Genomic DNA, 21,521 nt, shown 5'->3' with positions numbered 1-21,521 from the left:
ATTCAGCTCTCTTGAAGAGCCATCTATCTTCTTAGCTGGTAGATTCTCTATAACACCCCTCTGCCATGCTCTGCCTTTTATAGTTTAGATGGTATCACTAGAATGGGAAAGAGGTGACACGAAGTATTGTAATAGGTTTTAATTTAATGACTAAATATTTCATCTATCACATTTCATGCAATTTTATATGGTTGTAAGTTTCCTTAATATTGAGTTGTCACATTCTACAAATCTTTACAGTGCACATTTGCAGTTTCATAGTTTCAGAGTCAATGAATTTGGACAACATTGCACATTGTTATATGTAGTCTCAGTGAGAATCGTGTTGAAAGTACATGTATGCTGGAGTGAAGGTAAAGATGTGATCAGTGTCCTATGGAAGCTATCAAGCACTATCAATTTATATCCTCACAATGTTATAGAAATTCTGCTGTTTTAAGAGGAAGGAGTGACTTCACTGTTTTCTAAGAAAAGGTCAGTTCAGAATCAGTACCATTTTCCCTCTTAGCACATTGCTTATTTGGTGTGTCCTATGAAACACTGTAACCTAAATCCTGACACCCCAATGTCTTTCCTTATTTGTACTCATCTGTTGTGATTGAATTCATTGTGTTAAGATAATTAATTATGTTGCTTGGACTATCATTTGTACACAAATAAATATAACCCATTTAACAACTAACATTTTATTCATATAGTCCATAAAAACGACATGGTGACATTTAAGGAACTTGAAAGGCTAAATAAAATTTAACACACTTCATTTCTCTGTTTCAAACTGTCAAAAATTGTTCACCAATGCTGCACAGGGCAATATATTGCATATAGAAATAAAACATTTAGTATTTAAATTCTATTTTTTATATTAATGCATAGATTCAAGAAGCTCCAATCTGTGGGCTAAGGGCCATTGTTTTCTAGGGATTCCCAGAAATGTGGTCTGGAAGATAATCATAACTGAAAATATTATGATTCTGGTATGTGTATTTGTGTGTAAAATGTGTGCATGTCTGTACTCTCACAGAGGACAGAAAAGAATGCGAGTTGTCCATTGGTAAAGATATCTACACTATTGTTTTAATTTAATATTCCTCATTTTAATTTAAACTAGACTGACCACAAACGATCCTATATCTTTTCCTCACAGTCATGAGGCAAAAGTCAAATGTAAGGTAATGCCCATATATATATTTTTACTGACTTTATTGAATACACATTTCAAATGTTATCCCCTTTCCCGGATTACCCTCCATATCCCCTATCATAGCACCCCTTCCTCTGCTTCTCCAAGAGTATTCACGTACCTACCCACCCTCTTCTGTCCTCCTGCCCTGACATTCCCCTACACTGTCCATGTCCATATGATTGCAGGAAAACCTGTGTTGCTATTGAAACATCTCATCAAATGCCCTATCTCTCTCTCTCTCTCTCTCTCTCTCTCTCTCTCTCTATATATATATATATATATATATATATATATATATATATATATATATATATATATTCACATATGCACATATGAACTATGTTTGTTGAAATGTAAAAAAGTTAGACACAATCCACAGAAGTGTAATGTAATACATTTATTATCAAGACTCTTGTGTACTAATAATAAGTAGGTAGAAAATGCCACATTTATTATAGTCTTATGGCTGAACACTATACTGATTAATAAATTGAAATAATTGTTTCATGTTTATTTATGTTTTAAGAAACTCAGAAGTTGCCAGAAGTGTAAAAAACCATATTAATATTACCAACTTTATTAACTCATTTAGCAATTCAGTAAAGCAGATTGATTTTAAAGTACTACTGTTAATTTTATATAATGCTTACTGAGAGAATCCCAGGATATTTGAAAGAATTACTAGTTAAAATGTTAAGATAGATATATATCTGTGCATTTATAACACAAATTTCAAAAATTTGAAATCCCAAAGCTCCTTTTCTCAGTGCTGTCCCTTCCTCTCGCCCCAGCCTCCACTCCCATTGAGACTCCCCTGGACTCAATCCTTGGGGCCAGTGAACTGGCTCATAAGCAGCTTCCCAATAAACCTGCCTTTAATCTAAACGAAAAAAAAATCTTTTCAATGTTTTCCTACTAAAACTTCATGCACATTGTACTTCATTCATATTAAAATATCCTCCTTATATCGCATTTTATTGAATATAAACAATATAGGCTATCGTTCAAAATAGCACAGATATTTTAGAAGCATAAGCTGACTGAATTCAATAAAATGAATAAACACTGACCAATTTGTTCAGTACATGTGTAAGAAGCAATCAGTATTTTGTTCCACAGCTCCAAGTATTACTTTATAGATAACAGCTTTCTCAGTGCAGCAATTACCTCCTTATTCCTCAGGCTGTATATCAGTGGATTGAACATGGGAGTCACAATGGTGTAGAACAGAGAGAGCAGTTTGTCAGTTCCTGGAGAATGGGTAGATTTTGGCCTCAAATAGGTAACAGTAGCTGATCCAAAGAACAAAAACACCACAAGCAAATGGGAAGAACACGTTGAGAAGGCTTTTGCCCGCCCTGTGGCTGTTGGCAACTTCAGAATGGTGGCAATGATTTTGCTGTAAGACGCAAGTATCAGTGTAAAAGGGAAAGCAACAAACAGCATAGCCACTAGGTATACAGACAGCTCATGTATTGATGTATCCCCACAGGCCAGCTTGAGAATGGGCGGTAAGTCACAAAAGAAATGTTCTATTTTGTTAGAATTGCAAAAATGTAGAGAGAATATCTGGCAGGTTTGTCCTATCTGGACTGGGATGCCTCCCAGCCAGGAGCCTGCTGCCAGCTGAGTGCACTTTGCTGGGTTCATGACCAGAGGATAGTGCAGAGGGTTACAGATGGCCACATAGCGGTCATAGGACATCACAGCCAGCAGGAAGCACTCAGTGGCTCCCAGCATAAGGAAGAAGCACATTTGTGTGGCACAGCTCAGCACAGATATGCTTCTGTCTTGAGTAGCAATGTTGAACAGAATCCTAGGTAGAGTGACTGATACATAACAGATTTCCAGAGAAGAAAAATTTGACAGGAAAAAATACATGGGCTTTCGTAGTGCAGGGTCAATTCTAGTTATCACAATTATAAAACTATTTCCAATCAGGATGATTAAGTAAATTGTGGAGAACATCCCAAACAGAATCCCTTGTAAGCTGGGAAGGTCTGAAAATCCCAGGAGGAGAAACTCTGTCACGGTGGTAGCATTATCCTCTGCCCTGACTTCTGTAAATGTCATCTGTAGGGACAATTCAAAGAAAAATGTAATGTATTTTCTTGTCTTTGTATTCATTTTATCATGTATAAAGTTATGGTAACGCTCTTGCAAATATTTTAGTGCCCGTGAAAAAAACATATATGCTTTCTACATGCTCCAAATTTATTCAATGGTTTTTAAAAAATGCATACAAAATAGTCCTATAAATTTTCTAATATACTACATGCTATGGGTTTTAGGGGCTTTGGTGGTGAGCCAAACCATATTCATTTTTCTCTCCTAAGAAAAATAGGCAATTTCTGTCTATATCTTTAATAGTTCATTTGTCCCTTCGATTAAAAGCTTCTAGTTTTGTTTGTGCTCTGTGGATATTAATGTAATGTTAATTTGAATACATGGGTAAATATTCTTAAACATATTTAAAATAATTTCATGTTGTTTATTTTACTATACAAATATAGTTTCTCACTCTATTGTGTTCATTTTTTCTTGTTTTATGAAATTACTAAATAGCAAGCTGCTAGATTACATTGGATTCTACTCATTATTTTTCTGAAAATTCAGTTCAGTGTGAAGTTTGTTAAATTGGAAATCAGTTATTTTAATTACATTTTTATGTTCATATGACATTTAGATATAAACTCAAGATTGAATTAAAATTCTCAGATCATCATTTTTCTATGAAGGGACTTTAGTGTACATGTTATTGCAGGAAAGCAGGTTTACCATATTTCATCCTGAACATTTGTATGTACTTTCATTAACCCAGTCAACTTAATTGCATACAGTGCTGTGTTAATTGACACAGTCACATTGCAATGTTTCTTTTCATTGCTTTCTCTTGATCTCTGGATATAATTATTACATTTTATTGAATTTCCCATATTTTCACAATGAATTCTTTGAAAATGGTTAATCTTTTAAAGAATTTTCTAAAAAGCTACGAATATATACTAACCACTTTTTGGATTCAATGATTTACAATGCCAACCTTTCATTTATGTACCCACTTTCCTATGCTTATGCTGTCTACTCAAATAAATGTATTTAACTTCATTTGATCGCAGTTTTATTTTTCTATATAATGTGTATACCTTGTAATCACTATTGAAAGTGCAAAAATTATAATTTTACACTTTTACAGAATTTTTCCATTATGACATCATTTGCAATATTTACTGTCCAATTGCCACATTGCTATTTACCTAAAGACAAAGAGACAAACTAGCATAGAGAGTTCTGCCCAGTAGATGTGAGTTTAAAGCTGTGCATGGTTTGTGGTTAAGAATTCACATTCCAAACACTGATTCAAAATGGAAATCAATTTTTTCAAATGCTAACAAGTGTTTGCTTTCCATTTCTGGTTTTTATATTACATACTAAAATGAAGCTAAAATAAGTACTACTTTGAAATATATAAAATACTTTCAGTAAGAACAAGTAGATGTCAATATAATTTAATATATTGTGAAAATTGTGTGTGTATATATATATGTGTGTGTGTGTGTGTGTGTGTGTGTGTGTGTGTGTGTGCTAAATATAATATTCCAAATAAATCCTCACATTTCTAATGAAAGGTTGACTAAGGATAAATAATACCTATATTTGAATAAATTATGTTAACAAGTTGATACAAGTTACCATATAAGATGGTGTCCATATTATTATTTTTCTTTACTATATTGGTCTTTTATACAAAACTATTTTCTTCATCTTTTTTTCTGTTATCTATATCATAAAATGTTAGAAGAGTTAAAAAAAATATTTGATAAAAATGGTAGAGGAGTTCCAATTTTCCTTTTCAATTCCATCTCATATTGGCATTTAAAAGGAGAGACAAGTTCAATACACATGTGGCATAAGTCAAATGTAGCTTGAGCTCATGTTAAGTTAAATCTATGTCTTACCTTTATTGATTTGGAAAAAAATAGTAACCAGCTTTGAGCATTAAGGCTTAAATAATTTTTAAAAATCTGTTCAGACAAAATACTTTCAAGCATTTAAGGTAATGTCAAACACAAGAGCTGTTTAAGTAGGAAATGATATCCACTCTAGGGATATGGTTCTTCCCCATGCTATAGTCTGATTCAAAAAAATTCTTTTTCCTTCCACTCAAAATGTTAAAAAATAAAATATATACATTAAATAAAAAATAAAATAAGGTGAAACAGAAGCAAACTACTCTATTTGTACATTTTGGCTTTAGTTTCAATTTTGTAATTATTAAGGAAAAAAAAAAAAAAGAACACTGAGAGTAGTACCAGAAATTGACAACAGTGTGTGTGTTCAGACGTGTTTGTGTTTGACACTTGCCCATGTCTAGCCCCATATATAGACCCCTATGTCAGAGAAATAAAGGAAGAGCAAGAAGACAATTGATGTTGACATAGACACACGACACATTGATGATTATATCCTCATGAGTACTTCCATTTTTATGCATCTTAAATGTACATGTGATGTGCATATAAAAAGCAAATGTATGCCTTTATTTTAAGTTCAGTTTTAATCACTTATTTACATAAAATATTTTCAACTCAACTGTCCTAGATCTTCCCCACACATACTGTCTGTATGGCAGTTTGGTTTCTGTGAGCCCCTAGGGGTCCAGATTGCCTGATCCAGTACATCTTACTTGGTGTCCTTAAATTATAGGAGTCTTTGGCTCCTTAAATTCTTTCTTCTACTCTTTTTCAGGATTACCCAAGGTCCATATAAGGAATGGATTTGGGTTCTGTGTCTCTTTCCATAAGTTGTAGGTTAGTTGCTTTTCTGATGACAGTATGCTAAGCTCCTGTCTGCAAATATAACAGAGTATCATTAAGACTGTCAGTAGTGGGATCTTCCTCACATCATGCATATCAAACTGGGCCAGCCTTTGTTGACTCCCTTAGTTTCTGCTATAAGTTTACCTGAGCACATCTTGTAGGTGGGGCAAATTTTAGACCAGAAGTTTTCTGGAATGATTTGTGTCTTACCCAATTACAGGTGATAGATAATTCAGACTCCATATACCGCAATCATTGTAGTATGAGCTAACGTCACTTTTATTAGTTTCTGGGAGTTTCTCTTGTTCTAGATTTCTGAGTTTTTTTCAGGGAATGCTCTCCTACCTCATTCAAGTTATCTCTCCTAGTAATTTCTCTCTCTGCCCTCCCCACACCTGATTTCTCAGGTTCCTATCTACTCTTCCACATAGAGCTTATAGAGGATTTTAAATCTGGTAACATGTCTGCTCTGACAAAGGACCACTTCAAATGATATGATCTGGCTTTTGATACAAAAATATGATACTATTTTTGGCCAGAATAGACATTTCTAAATTTTTTGGCAAAAATTCAGACATGACCCTAACACACACCTTTGAATCTTCTGGATGGAATACACACAGCCCTTTAGTACATACGTTTTATTCTGAACAATGACATCAAATTGAAAGGTATACAAAGTGATAAGATGATGAATCCAAGAAATATTTAACAGAATAAGTTAAAGGTAGGATGTTCTCTACTCTCAGAAAGACAGGAAAGAGGCAAGTTAAAGAACAGTGAGGAAGAAAAAGTCCAGTTCAGGGAGGAGTCAGTTGGGAGCAGTTTTTAGTTCTTAGATTTCAGAGGCAGTTTTTACAAGCAGAGCAATTCAGTCAGAAACTGAGAGAAGCCAATTTGAATCAATAAGCTTGAAAGCAAGTTTTATCCAGAATAGGTTAAGGAAACACAACAGCCAACTTCAAAAATAGCTAGGAAGAATGAGTTTAGTCTTCAGTAAGTCTCAGAGGTTGAAACATTCTAGGTGTAGGTTAGCAGACAAAGGATGGAATCTAAAGTCTTCAAGGCCCTGGCTTCTCAGGATTAGATTGTATGGAGTCAATAAACTTTCACATCTAGTCTAAGAGATACAGAAAACATAGAAGAAACTAATTTGTGCAGAGTCCATGACAGGTAACTGAAAGCATGGTTATGGCTCTCATCTCATAACTTCCTCAGAGGACATAAAATTGATGTTTACATATTCACCTGTCCATTTATGTGCATTATGTCTTTTCTCTATCCCTTTCTCACGGAGATTCACATATGGCCCCTGATTTTCTTTGTTATGTATCTTCTTTGGGTTTGTGAACTGTAACATAGGTTTCATTTAATTTATGGCTAATGTCTACTTATAACTTAGTACATACCATGTTTGCCTTCATAGGTCTGGATTACCCTACTCAGGATGGTTTGTTTGTTTCTAGCAACATCTATTTGTCTGTAAATTTTATATTGACATTGATTTTAATTGATGGCTAGACTCTATTGTGTAAACGGACTACAATTTATTCATCCATTCTTTAGTGGATTCACATATAATTTGTTTCTTGTTTCTGGCTACTATGAATAAAGTTGCTATGAACATAACTGAGCATGTGGTCTTTTGGCATGGTTGAGCGAGTATTTGGTATATCTCCAGTAGTGGTAGAGCTGTGTCTTGAGGTAGAGCTATTTACAGATTTCTGAGAAACCACCAAATTGATTTTCAAAGTGACTGTACAAGTTTGTACTCTCACTATCATAAGAGCAATGTTTCCATTGCTCAACATGTTTATCAACATGAGTTGCCCCTTACAATCTGGAGCTGAACCATTCTGGTAAGTGTAAGAGGTAATCTCAGGGTCATTTTCATCCACATTTCCATGATAAACGTTGTACGTTTATTTAAGTGCTTCTCAGCCATTTAAGATTTCTCTGATGAGAATTCTCTTAGATCTCTACCTCACTTTTAAATTGGGTTATTTGGAGTTTTGCTGTACAGTTTCTTTCAGTTTTTATGTTTTGTATACGTGCTGTCTTAGTCAGGGTTTCTATTCCTGGACAAAACATCATGACCAAGAAGCAAACTGGGGAGGAAAGGGTTTATTCAGCTTAGAATTTTCACACTGCTGTTCATCACCTAGGAAGTCAGGACTGGAACTCAAGCAGGTCAGGAAGCAGGAGCTGATGCAAAGGCAATGGAAGGATGTTACTTACTGGCTTGCTTCCCATGGATTGCGCAGCTTTCCTTCTTATAGAACACAAGTCTACCAGCCCAGGGATGGAACAAACCACATGGGCTGGGCCCTCCCCCCTGGATCACCAGTTGAAAAAATGCCTTACAGCTGGATTTCTTAAATTGAGGTTCCTTTCTTTGTGATAACTCCAGCTTGTGTCAAGTTGACACAAAACCAGCTGGTAGAATTGACCCCTTGTCAATTTGACACACAAACATGACATTATTAAGCCTCAACACTTACTTTCTTGTTCATCTTCTTGGGTTTCAGTTTTTGTTCTAGTACTTTCTGTATAGCTGGATGTGTAGATGGATACTGTTTAAATTTGGTTTCACATGGAATATCTTCTTTTCTCCATTTATAGTGATTGAAAGTTTTGCTGATTATAGTGATCTGGGTTGTTATCTGTGGTCTCTTAGAATCAATTGTAATGTGATAGGTCCGCCTCTATATAGTAATTGGAAATTTTCCCTTGCAGCTTTCAATAGTCATTGATTGTTCTCTATATTTAGGCTTTTGATTATTATTTGGCTGAAGGATTTTCTTTTCTTTTTTTATTGCTAAAATAAATTTTATTAAATGTCAGAAGATATTTATCAATTCATAATTTTTTTACAAAAACAATTGCAATGTAAGACTAAATTTTAAAATTTCTGAAGAGATTTGGAGATTTTGCTATGAAATAAGTCCATAAAATATTTACCTTAGAAAGCAACAGGATGCTAATTTTAGGCAAAATAATGTTTAAAATTAAGTCTTTGTGAAAGCAATGTTCTCAAAGACTCATTTTTTTTGTCCAAATGATGAGAAAACAAAAACTTTAAACATGAGACCAGATAATTTAAGTGGCTGAGAAAACAATAAAGATTATGTAAACTTCTTTATTTCACATGAAATTTGCTGCCACTGTTAGAAGCAGTGCCATTAGCAGTAGCCATACTGAGGAAATTTTTGACACCTGTCCCAGTGGCACTGATATATGCAAATAAACCATCATAAAGAAGTGCCCCATATTTCCAAAAGCTCAGAATACCCAAAATACAATTCACAGACAACATGAAGCTCAAGAAGAAGGAGGAACAGAGTGCAGATGCTTCAGTCCTTCTTAGAAGGGGGAATAAAAATATTCACAGAAGGAAATACAGAGACAAAGTATGAAGCAGAGACTAAAGCAAAAGCCATCCAGGGACTGACCCACCTGGAGATCCAGCCCATAAACAGCCACCAAACTCAAGAACTATTGCTTATGCCAAGAATTGCATGCTGACAGGAGCCTGATATAGCTGTCTCCTGAGAGGCTCTGCCAGATCATGTCAAATACATAGGCAAATGCTTACAGCCAACCACTGAACTCAGGATAGGGTCTCCAATGGAGGAGATAAAGAAAGAACTGAAGGAGCTTAAGGGGATTGTGATCCCATAAGAACAGCAACACCAAATGACCAGAGCTTCCAGGGACTAAACCCTATATAAAGAGTACACATGGACAGACCCATGGCTTCAGCTGTATATGTAGCAGAGGATGGCTTTGTTGGGAATGTGAAGAGAAGCCCTTGGACCCGCCAAGACTCAATGTCCCAATGTAGGGAATGTCAAGGTGGGTGGGGGAGCACCCTCACTGAAGCAGGGGGAGGTGGGATGGGATAGGGGTTTTATGGAGTGGAAACTGGGAAGGGGGGTAACATTTGAAATGTAAATAAAATATATCCAAACAAAACAGAAAAAAAACAAAATAAAATAAAATTAAAGAAGCAAACTCATATTAACAGATTTTAATAGGAGCCATTTCTAACAGGAGGCAGTTTCTCCAGTCTCAGAGCTGAGTAACAGAGCTTTAGTAGTGTCATTGAAATCTTTTTTAAGTTCAGATTAGGATAGTAACATGTAAGTGGACAGTAGGTACTTTTGCATTCTCTAGATAAAGTTTGTCCTGTGCTCCCTCATGCTAGCATTCCTCCATAATGGCAGGAAAGTGTGGGCTGAAATATATAGCCCATGGGAGGGATGTAGTTTGTAGTTCCTGGATGTGCTTTAAGAGAAGTTAGAAGATATATACTATAGGTCATTGTGCCCAGTCATACATGGGGTCTGTGTTACTTGGGTGACTAAGGGAAAGAATTGTGAAGTACAATATGGATTCCAGAGCATGATATATTAATATCTTAATAACATTTGTTTTATTTAATAGCAATGTTTATCATACATAAAGCTTCAATTAAAATATGTGTTTTATTTTATACATACAGTTATGATTAATAGAACTACATACATATAAATGATATTTGTTATGTTCTTATGCATGTAGATAAGTAATATAAACTCTTATTTAGTATGTGTAAGGTTCTTGGTATGATTCTTAATACTATAAAAACAAATGAATAAGGAAACCTGGGAATATTTTGCTTAAACTGAGTTCTTTGGAGAGTCATTATTAATGCAAGCTAAGCACATGAGTGTGTGTGTTTTTGAGTACATCTTTCATATAATACCTATTGTTTACTGTTTATTTTACTTCTTTTCATGTGATAAAGGCCATGGTTCAAAGCATTCATTTAATTCCTTTGATTTTTTTTCCAACCAAAGGAAGCAACAACAACAACAACAACAACAACAACAACAACACACACACACACACACACACACACACACACACACAGAGAGAGAGAGAGAGAGAGAGAGAGAGAGAGAGAGAGAGAGAGAGAGAGAGAGAGACATACCCCAGGAAAAAGGAGCACTGGTCATGACATGCTAGAATATCTTAAATAATGCAGAAATTAAGAAAATGCTACACAGATATTTCCTGGGTCCAATCTGATAAATGGCAATTCTTCAATCAAGTCTCTACTTGCCATAGGACTGACATTACTTTATAGCAAGGTGACAAAAACTGAAAAACATACCTAAATTCTTTAAAAAAAATTGCATACCCTAACAGCATTATTTCTTATAAGAGAATTACATGATTTGTAGTAATATAACAACACTTGTGCTAGATGACTCTAGATATTTCCAGTGTGCATTTTTGCCTAATGCTTGTTTTGTGGTTTGAGATTACAACTCTCAGCTCTTCCAGGAGCTTTCCCTTCCTGTACTCTAACCCACTGGTGTAGTAAGCTTAAGTAAATGCTTTCTTTAAAAACTAATACAATTTGGAAGTGAATATTAGGCAAAGGTTTACGTATGAAAACTGAATGTTTAGTTATTTGATAGTACATACAACATTGTCGTTTAATATGTAAACATAAAATTTTATTTTGAAATGTTTACTGTTTAAAAATCAAATGTTCCATACACAAACAAGAATAGTTCTGAAATTATATTGTGAACAAATAAAAAATCATGTTTGCCAATTTAGCATGATGAACTCTAGATAATTCTTTACATTATAACTTACTCAGTGTTGATATGATACTCGTTTTACTTGAGGATAAATCATCAGAGTCACAATAATAACACTTCACCTTCAGATGCAATGAACAGAAAGTACAGGATTTTAATTTTTATGCCAACATAGGGCTGATACCAATATTAAAACATTTTGTTTTAGTAGAAAATTATTAATATAAATGGAACAGGGATAAAAACACAGCACCAAGTGGGGGGGGGGGTCAATGTCAAAGAAATGCCTGATTTGGTAGAAACACTAAAATGATAAAGAGAACACCTACAATCTTCCCTAGGTAAACAAGAATTATACTGATTGAAAAGCCCACCAGTAGCTAAATGCTTAGATTAGGCATTAGCACAGAGACCTACAGAAGGCCCTTAGCAATAGCTAGAAAGTAGGACTCTGTGACACCCAGGGTAAGTGTCTACCTGTGCCACAGGTAGTTAAAGAAATTACTTTACACTCGCAAGCATGACATTATGTCTTATGTAACAATTTCTGCAGTGTAGCCACCACTGCTACTAAATCTGTATATTAAGATTTGAACATAGAGATCATAATGGTGTGGAACAGAGAAAACAATTTGTCAGAGAATTGGTGTACTTGGGCCTCAAATAAATAACAGTGGCTCTTCTAAATGCCGCAAAAGAGCAAACTCAAAGAATATATTGAGAATATATTTATCTGTCCTGTGGCTCTTGGCAACTTCAGGATGGAGGTAATGATTTTGGTATATGGAAAAAGTATCAACATGTAATGGACTGACACAAGGAGGATATTGATAAATAGACAGACTTATCTCCAGAGGCCATCGTGATAATAGTAGTATATCTCAGAAAAAGGGGTGTATTTGGTTTGAATTGCAGAAATGTACATAGAGTATCTGAAATAATTGCCCAAATTGGAATGGCATGCTACTGATCCAGGACCCTTCTGCAAGCTATATGTACTTTATTGGGTTCATGACTAAGGGATAGTTCAGAGGATTGGAGATTGTAAAATAATAGTTATAAGGCATCATAGTTAAAAGGAAACATTCAATGTTTCCAATCAGATGTAAGAAGCATTGTTGGTGAGATTGTAAGCTGGTACAATCACTGTAGAAATCAGTCTGTCTGTTCCTCAAGAAATTGGACATAGTACTATTTGAGGACCTAGATATTCCAGTCCTGGGCATATATCCAAAATATGCTCCAACATATAACAAGTGCACATCCAAAATATGCTCCACTATGTTAATAGCAGCCTTAATTATAATAGCCAGAGGCTAAAAATAACCCAGATGTCTTTTGATGGAGGAATGAATACAGAAAATATGGTACATATACACAATAAAATAATCCTCAGCTATTAAAAAAACTACTTCATGGAATTCTTAGGAAAATTTATGGAACTAGAAAATATCATCCTGAGTGAGGAAACCCAGTCACAAAAGAACATACATTATGCACTCACTGATAAGTGGACATTAGGCCAAAAGCTTGGAATACCCATAATACAATTCACAGACCACATGAATATTAGGAAAAAGAAAGAACAAAGCATGGATGCTTCAGTCCTTCTTAGAAGGGGAACAAAATATTCACAGGAGGAAACACAGAGATAAAGTGTGGAGCAGAGACTGAAGGAAATGCCATCCAGAGACTGCCCCACCTGAGGACTCAACTCATATACAGACACTAAATCTAGACACTATTGAGGAGGCCAAGAAGTGCTTGCTGACAGAAGCCTGATACAGCTGTTTCATGAGAAGCTCTGCCATAGTCTGACAATACAGAGCTGGATGCTTGCAGTCAACCATTGGACTGAACACGGGGTTCCCAAAAGAAGAGTCAGAGAAAGGACTAAAGAAATTAACAGGGTTTGAACCCATAGGAAGAACAACACTATCAATACAATAGACTTCCAGAATTCCAAGGGACTTAATCAACAACCAAGGAGCACACATGGAGCAACCCATTGCTCCAGCTGCATATGTAGCAGAGAATGTACTTCTTGAACATCAAGGGAAAAACAGACCCTTGGTTTTGGGACGGCTTCATGCCCCCATACAGGAAAATGCCAGTGAGTGGAGGTAGGAGTGGGTTGGTGGGTTCTCCCTCGTAGACCAAGCGGGGGAGAAAAGATTGGAGAGAGGCTTTTTAGAGGAGAAAACAGAAAACGTTGGATAACTTTTGAAATGTAAATTAATAAAATATTCAATTAAATAGAACTAAGTGAGAAAAAGAAAAGTAAAAAGACACTGTATTGCACAGGCTAAGTTGGATATACTTGCATTCTGACTACCAGTATTGAACAGAATCCTGGGAAGAGTGATATAAAAAATATTTTCAGAGAAGAAAAGCTTGGTATAAAAATATGCATGAGCTTCAATAGTGCAAGATCAATTTTTAAAATGACATTAATGAAGTTAATTCCAATTATGATAATCAAGTAAATTATGTAGAACCTTTCTAACTAAAACCCCTGGAGGTTGGGAAATTCAGAAAACCCCATAGGAATGAATTTTGTCACTTTGGAGGCCTTGTCCTCTGCTCTGATCTTTTGTATTCAGTGCCTGGAGCTGATTCAGTCAGTAATCAAAGTCATATTACTGTATGTGGTTTTCCTGTGTTACAAATAGTTTTCTGAACTTCCTAAAATTTTTAAAAGAATGAAAAAAATACACATCATATATATATATATTCAAACGTGAATACTATTTCTTGTCAGTCAGAAAATGCAGTAACAATTTTCAGTTCTTAGTTATTTATTTATTTACATTGGTGTTCAGGAATTGCCACACAAATCACTCAGCTTCTGGTTTCATCTAAACAGGGCTGGTTTATTGAAAGCATTTTCCAAGACTGACAAATTAGGCCATAGCTTAGACTAAGAAACTGTAAGCTATGACCTGGGACACTCTCCAGAGTTAGTTTATATAGGCCCCTTTCCCCACTTGATGGTTTAGCTTCTTTGTCAAAAATCAAGTGACCTTAGGTATGTGGTTTCATTTTGGGGCTTTCAATTCTATTCCATTGATCTACCTGCAAATTGCTCTTTCTAACTCTATGACTAATTGAGTTGGGATTTTGATGGGTACTGCATTGATTCTGCAAATTGGTTTTTGGCAAGATTGCCATTTTTAATATATCAATCCTTCTATTCCTTGAGGATGGCATATCTTTCTATCTTGTTAGATCTTTGATTTCTTTCTTCAGGGACTTAAATTTATTGTCATACAGATCTTTAGTTTGCTTTGTTGGAGTCACACCATGTTATTTTATATTATTTGTGACTATTGTGAAGTATGTCAATTCCCTAATTTCTTTTTTTTTCTACTCTTAAAGTATTTTATTTTGAAAGTACCTTAGCTTTATAAATCTGTATAGTAGGACAGCAACATGCATCCAAACTTGTACATATATTTGTCCTAAAGACTAGCAACGCCCATAATTCTAGTTACAGCAGAACAGAAAAATGCCTCCTCATTCTATCTGGAATTTAAATGTGAATTTAAGAAATGCCCACAAAATATCAGGGTTGGGTGTTGTGTATTGTGTTTTTTTTCTATTTGTTTTATTTTATTTTGAAATTAAACATATGCAAAAAAAAAAAAAAAAAAAAAAAAAAAAAAAAAAAAAAGAGAGAGAGAGAGAGAGAAAAAATGCCCAAACATCTCTGCAGGAGTTCAAATCATTCTGGTTATTTATGGATGATAAAGACAGATTACAAAAATCTATGACACATAAAATATCTACCAAAAATTAATCTTATGCAGTAAACTAACAAGAGAAAATATTTCAGACAAAATGGAACTCAAATAAATTCTATTTTGTGGAATAGTTTGAAGAATATTGATATTATGACTTCTTTGAAGTCTGGAAAATTCTGAACTAAAACCATCTGGTCTTAGGCTTTTTTGGTTTGTGAGAGTTTTAATTGCAACTTGTATTTCTTTGGTGGTTTTGGTACAGTTTAGATGGTTTATCTGATCCGGATTAAACATTGGTATCTGGTATCTGTCTTGAAAATTGTTCATTTCATCCAGATTGTCCAGTTTTGGGAAGTATAGGCTTTTGCATTAAGATATGACAATTTTTTAAAAATTTCCTTCGTTTCTGTTATGGGTATCTATTTATTTCTGATTTTGTTAATTTGTGCTATCTGTTTACTCTCTTTTGTACTCTCTTTGTGCTATCTGTTTAGCCTTGTTAACGGTTTATCTATCTTGTTAATTTTCTCAAAGTACTAGTTTCTGGTTGTTTTGTTTTGTGGTTTTTTTTTTTTTTTTATATAGTTCTTTGTGTTTCTGTTTGGTTAATTTTAGTTGTGAGTTTGATTATTTTCTGCCATATATTTCTTTTGTGTGTATTTTCTTTGGCAGGAATTTTTTTTCAAGTGTGTTGGCCCATGCCTTTACTCATTTTTTAATTTTTTAAAATTATATACTCTTTGTATTTACATTTGAAATGTTAACACCTTCACCCATCCTGCTCTCATCCCTTCTCCCCCTCTACTTGGCTTCACAAAGGTGCACTAGCTCCCAATCACCCTCTCCAAATCAGTGCCTGGGCATTCCCATACATTGGGAAACAATGCCCTCCCTGGACTAAAGGCCTCTTCTCACATTGATGCCAGACACTTCTATTCTCCACTGCATATGCAACTGAAGCCATGGGCCTCTCAATGCATGCTCAATATTTGGTGATCTAGTCCATGGGAGCTGTGGAGGATTTGGTTGGTCTACAATGTTGTTCTTCCCACGAGGACACAACCCCCTTCAGCTTCTTCTTCATCCCCCTACCAGCATCCTCACTGGGGTGTCTGTGCTCAATCTGATGGTTAGATACAAGCATGCTCAGCTACTTGACTCTGGCAGATCCCTCAAGAGGCATCCCTATCTTGGGCAGACGTGCTTTAATGACACTTGTAATTTTTTTAACCATTCTAAAATGTAGATTTTTCAAATGTTATGAACTTCAACTCATTCATATTATATATATATATATACATATATATACACTCACATATACATATATATACATATGCATACATACATACATACATATATATATATATATACATAATTTTTTTCCTGTGAAATGAAGAAATAGTAAAAAGATGATTTATATATATCTATAATACTTATTGTTAATACTCATTCACACATTATTTTTATATGCATGTAAAATGCACATGTGAGTATTCAACCTTTTAAGAAATAAATGCTTACTTATTAATGTCTTTCTTCTTTGTTATTTTAATGTACTTTGTATGTTTTCATAAAAATACTTTTGTATTGGTGCAACAGAATGGGGAGATACTCAGGAGGGCCCCACACTCTTCAAGTAGAAGGGAATAGAGTGATGAGGTAAAACTTTAGGGATGATTGGCAGGGTGGCAGTGATCAAGATATAAAATGCATAAATAAATTAATTAATGGAGAGAAATATTTTTGTATAACACTTATCAATATTCATTAAAAAGCTAAAGGCTAATATTGTGAGATTTTTAGCTCTTATTCTTACAAAATATTAACTTTCACTTTATTAAGCAGCATGATTTAGCATACAGAATTCATTGCCTCTGAAGAAACAAATTGTATTTAATACTTATAGTAATCCCTAATGAAATTATAAATGCCCAAATGAGACCTTTAAAATTTTTTGTATGTAGCTAAGTAGAATAACATGTTCTTAGCATGTGTGATGATCTTGGTAAATGTTGAGACCTTCCCGTTTAAGCATAACTGTAGTCATTTTCCATTCAGTCTCCACTTCTGCTCATAAGTACATTTAAGCTCTGGTTCCTCAGACTAAACTTCCCAGAAGTAAATATCCATACCTGACACTAAAAATCTCAATAATGAGCCAAATAGTTATAGCTGGATTGCTTCTACCTTGTTATCTCAATATTTTAAAATTTCCCTGCTTACCATCTGTCCATCACCCTTCTTACCTCACATAGGTCCAGTCAGTTTAAATTTAGCTGATGATACTTTTGACTTGTTACCCCCAAAATACTGTACCACTTCATAACTTATCTTTGAACCTGTAGACATATAGGTTTTTTTTTTTTTTTCTATAGAAAGCCTCCCTTGAGGACAGACTGGTGCCACAATTAGGTTTTTCCTCTTGTTGTCTTAGACATCTAGTATTCTGGTGTATGTTCAAGAAATCATTTGTGCTTGACTTAGATTGGTAAACTTATGGTGCATGGAAATTCCCAGACCCCAACAGTAAGATTTTCAAAGCAACAAGCACAAGCAAGGAAGAAAACCCAACTGAGTTGTTTGGAGAGCCATTTTTAACCCAAACTATTCATATGCGTATCTCTTTCTGTTGAAATTTTTCTCAAATATCTATTGTCTACACTTTGCTTTTGCTTTCTGGTGATGTCATAGAGATTATGATCCAAAGAAAGTTGCATGTAGAAAAGTTTTGGGGGTTTTTGTTTATTGTTTTGTTGTTTTTTGTTTTGTTTGCAGTGTGTGTGCATGTGTGTGTGTGTGTGTGTGTGTGTGTGTGTGTTCTGGCCCATGTTTAACCTAACAGTCTGCAAATAAAGACAGTCAGTGTGGAGGTTTAAGCAGGAAGCTGAAAAGAGGAAGTACTGCTAAGGGTTTTCCTCATCTGTCTTGCTCAACTACTTTTATAAAGCCTATGCCTACCTGTCTAGGGATAACTCTAAACACAGACTGTGTGCCTTTTACATCAACAAAAACTTAAGGAAACAGCTCATTGATATGCCCAGAGTCCAGTCCAGTGGAAAAAATTCCTCAATCGAGGCTCCAATTTTTCATGTGGCTCTAGTTTGTGGCCAGTGGAACAAAAGTTCATCTTATGTCCTAAACCAGAAACAAAACAAAACAACATGAAATCACTAACTTAAAAGTTTGTAAAAGACAATAACTTTGTGATAGTATATCAGAATATCTGCTCAAAGGCTCAGTATATTATCAGTATGCATTCTCCCTGCTGTCTGAGGATTGAGATTAGAACTCTCAGTGATTCTGGTAGACATGGTTTGTTCTGGAATTATGGACTTCAACAAACTAGATTAGTAAATAAAATTAAATAATTTTCATTTATAAAAACATGTACTTTGGAAAATGAATATTGTACAAAATGTATGTATTAAAATGGAATAGCTGTTTATTTGATAGTGCATACATAACTTTGTCTTAACATATACAAATCAAATCTAATTGGGAAATCATTACCACTGTAAAGTCAGATATAATATAATTAAAAAGAGTTCTATAATGTTAATATAACCAAATATAAAGTAATATATGTCTACACAGTTAGCTAACTATTCATTATCATGCTTGTTACATTTAACAATTATGGGAATTACAAACATATACAAAGACAAATAACTTATTATATAACAGGACAACTACAAAGCACAATGAATAGAAAGCTACTTTAGCCTACCATATGGCTTATGGCAATTTCAAGATTATGAGACAGTTTCATACTAGAACAAGTTTAACATAAGAAGAACTAAAGCAAATAAGCAGAACCCAAAAGTATCATCATTGTTACCCAAACTGTTCACACAACCAATATTAATATTAGATGGTATGTTACAAGAGAAGTGTCTTATTAGATAAAAATCATAAAAAGAGGAAAACAAACATTTGCAATTACAAACTTTATAAATGATAGCTCTTCTGAGCTCAGAAGATACCATTATTTGGAGGCATAGACTAGGCACTAGTTACTAGGGAATAGCAAATGGGGCTGCAGATTACCACATAGAAGTAGCTAAGAAGTATCACTCTGTGATCCCCTCCCGCCCCCAAGATAAGAGTGCCCCTATAGTTAAGTCTAAGAAGTTAATAGAGTATGCTAGAGTTTAGGGCATACTGTCTGACAATATTTTCTACATAACAGTTTTTTCAGGGCACTAATTATATCTTTGTTTCTGAAGCTGTATATCAGAGGGTTGAACATAGGAGTCACAATGGTGTAGAACAGAGAGAAGACTTTGTCAATTCCTGGAGAATTGCTTGACTTTGGCTTTGAGTATGTAACAGTGGCTGATCCAAAAAACAAAAACACCACAAGTAAATGGGAAGAACATGTTGAGAAGGCTTTTGCCTGTCCTGTGGCTGTTGGCAACTTCAGAATGGTGGCAATGATTTTGCTGTAAGATGCAAGTATCAGTATAAAAGGGACTGCAGCAAATAGTATTGCCACTAAATAGACAGACAGCTCATTCATAGAAGTGTCTCCACAGGCCAGCTTGAAAATGGGTGGTATGTCACAGAAGAAGTGATTTATTTTGTTAGAATTGCAAAAATGTAGAGAGAATATCTGGCAGGTTTGTCCTATCTGGACTGGGATGCCTCCCAGCCAGGAGCCTGCTGCCAGCTGAGTGCACTTTGTTGGATTCATGACCAGAGGATAGTGCAGAGGGTTACAGATGGCCACATAGCGGTCATAGGACATCACAGCCAGCAGGAAGCACTCAGTGGCTCCCAGCATAAGGAAGAAGCACATTTGTGTGGCACAGCTCAGCACAGATATGCTTCTGTCTTGAGTAGCAATGTTGAACAGAATCCTAGGTAGAGTGACGGATACATAACAGATTTCCACAGAAGAAAAATTTGACAGGAAAAAGTACATGGGCTTCTGTAGTTCAGGGTCAATTCTAGTTATCACAGTAATTAAGCTATTTCCAATTATGATAATCAAATAAATTATGAAGAACATTCCAAACAGAAACCCTTGGATATTGGGAATTTCAGAAAATCCCAGAAGGATGAACTGTGTAACTGTTGAGGCATTCAGCTTTGCCCTGATCTGTGTGTGTTCCATGCTTGGAGTTGACTTCAGTCAGAATTTCTAGCCACTTACTGCATTTGGCGTTTCCATCTTACATATAGTTTGCAGGTACCACCCTTCAGAACATCTTACCATTTCTAAAAGAATAAAAACAAATACATGTACAAATACATGTATCTTTTATATGTTCCTCAAAAGTTGTGAAGTATATTTCTTGCCAGTCAGGATATGCAGTAAAAAGTTTATTTTATTTAATTTTTTCTTTGTACTGTTTGCATTATTGTTAATGCCATTTTTGTTTTATTCTCAATATTTCAAAGGCAAAATCTGAATTAATATTTAGTTTAAAATGATTCATTCTTATAGTTAAATATTTTTCTCTTTTTGACCAGTAATTTGTTTTATGATTACTAGCTTGTGATTAATTTCATAAATTAGTAAATAGCATAGGAGTAAATATCCAAAATGACCTTAAAAGTTCCAGAAATAATTCACATTACTGTTTAAACCTTCTTCTTTCAGGTTAAAAAGTTTTATACACAGTATATTTAGTACAATTATTCATTAACTGTTCACCAAATATTATATGGAATTTAAATCTGTGCTTTCTTCTTTTCAGGATAGAGCTTGTACAAAACCAAATTCATAAGTTTTATGCAGATATTAAATGATCTCTCCTTAAAGTAGAAATGTAGGATGAAATAAAGATTGTTAAAGTCTTTCTGTCTCAGTATGTTCAAGGATCATAAGCTGTGCCCCCTTTTTCATCTGCACATATTGAAAAAGTTTGCCTAGAGGTTATCTCTCTATTTGGAAGATGCACTTACTGTAGCAAGATCTGGTCCATGTGAGCTCCCTTCATGCTCTTCTAAGCTCTCCACATTCATCCTTATTGTGCTCACTCACCTAGGTCACTTGTTCCATTCATCATTGTGTGGATTTTGGTGGGTTTTATGGTTAGGAATGATGCCAAGTTCTCATTTTTTTCTTATGCTTTATATACCTCTAGAAATATAACTTCCATTTAAAACTCCTTTACATTTTTTTTCTTTTTATCACATAACATATTTATTTTACTCATTATCTTCCATG

At 34.7% G+C, this 21,521-nt stretch overlaps 1 protein-coding gene across 1 annotated transcript; it reads right to left on the bottom strand.

The window, feature by feature from the left end:
* Positions 1 to 2,314: 2,314 nt before the first annotated feature.
* Positions 2,315 to 20,462, bottom strand: LOC308429231 (uncharacterized protein; the record flags this gene model as incomplete). The annotated part of the gene is made up of 2 exons (XM_080927963.1): positions 2,315 to 3,259; positions 19,509 to 20,462. 2 exons carry the CDS (start codon positions 20,460 to 20,462, stop codon positions 2,315 to 2,317), a joined length of 1,899 nt encoding a protein of 632 aa, XP_080784089.1.
* Positions 20,463 to 21,521: the final 1,059 nt, after the last annotated feature.

Source organism: Micromys minutus (assembly GCF_963924665.1).
Source record: "Micromys minutus genome assembly, chromosome: 13".
Taxonomy (NCBI): domain Eukaryota; kingdom Metazoa; phylum Chordata; class Mammalia; order Rodentia; family Muridae; genus Micromys; species Micromys minutus.
Note: the sequence above shows the minus strand (reverse complement) of the source record. Positions and strands in the feature narration are given on the sequence as shown.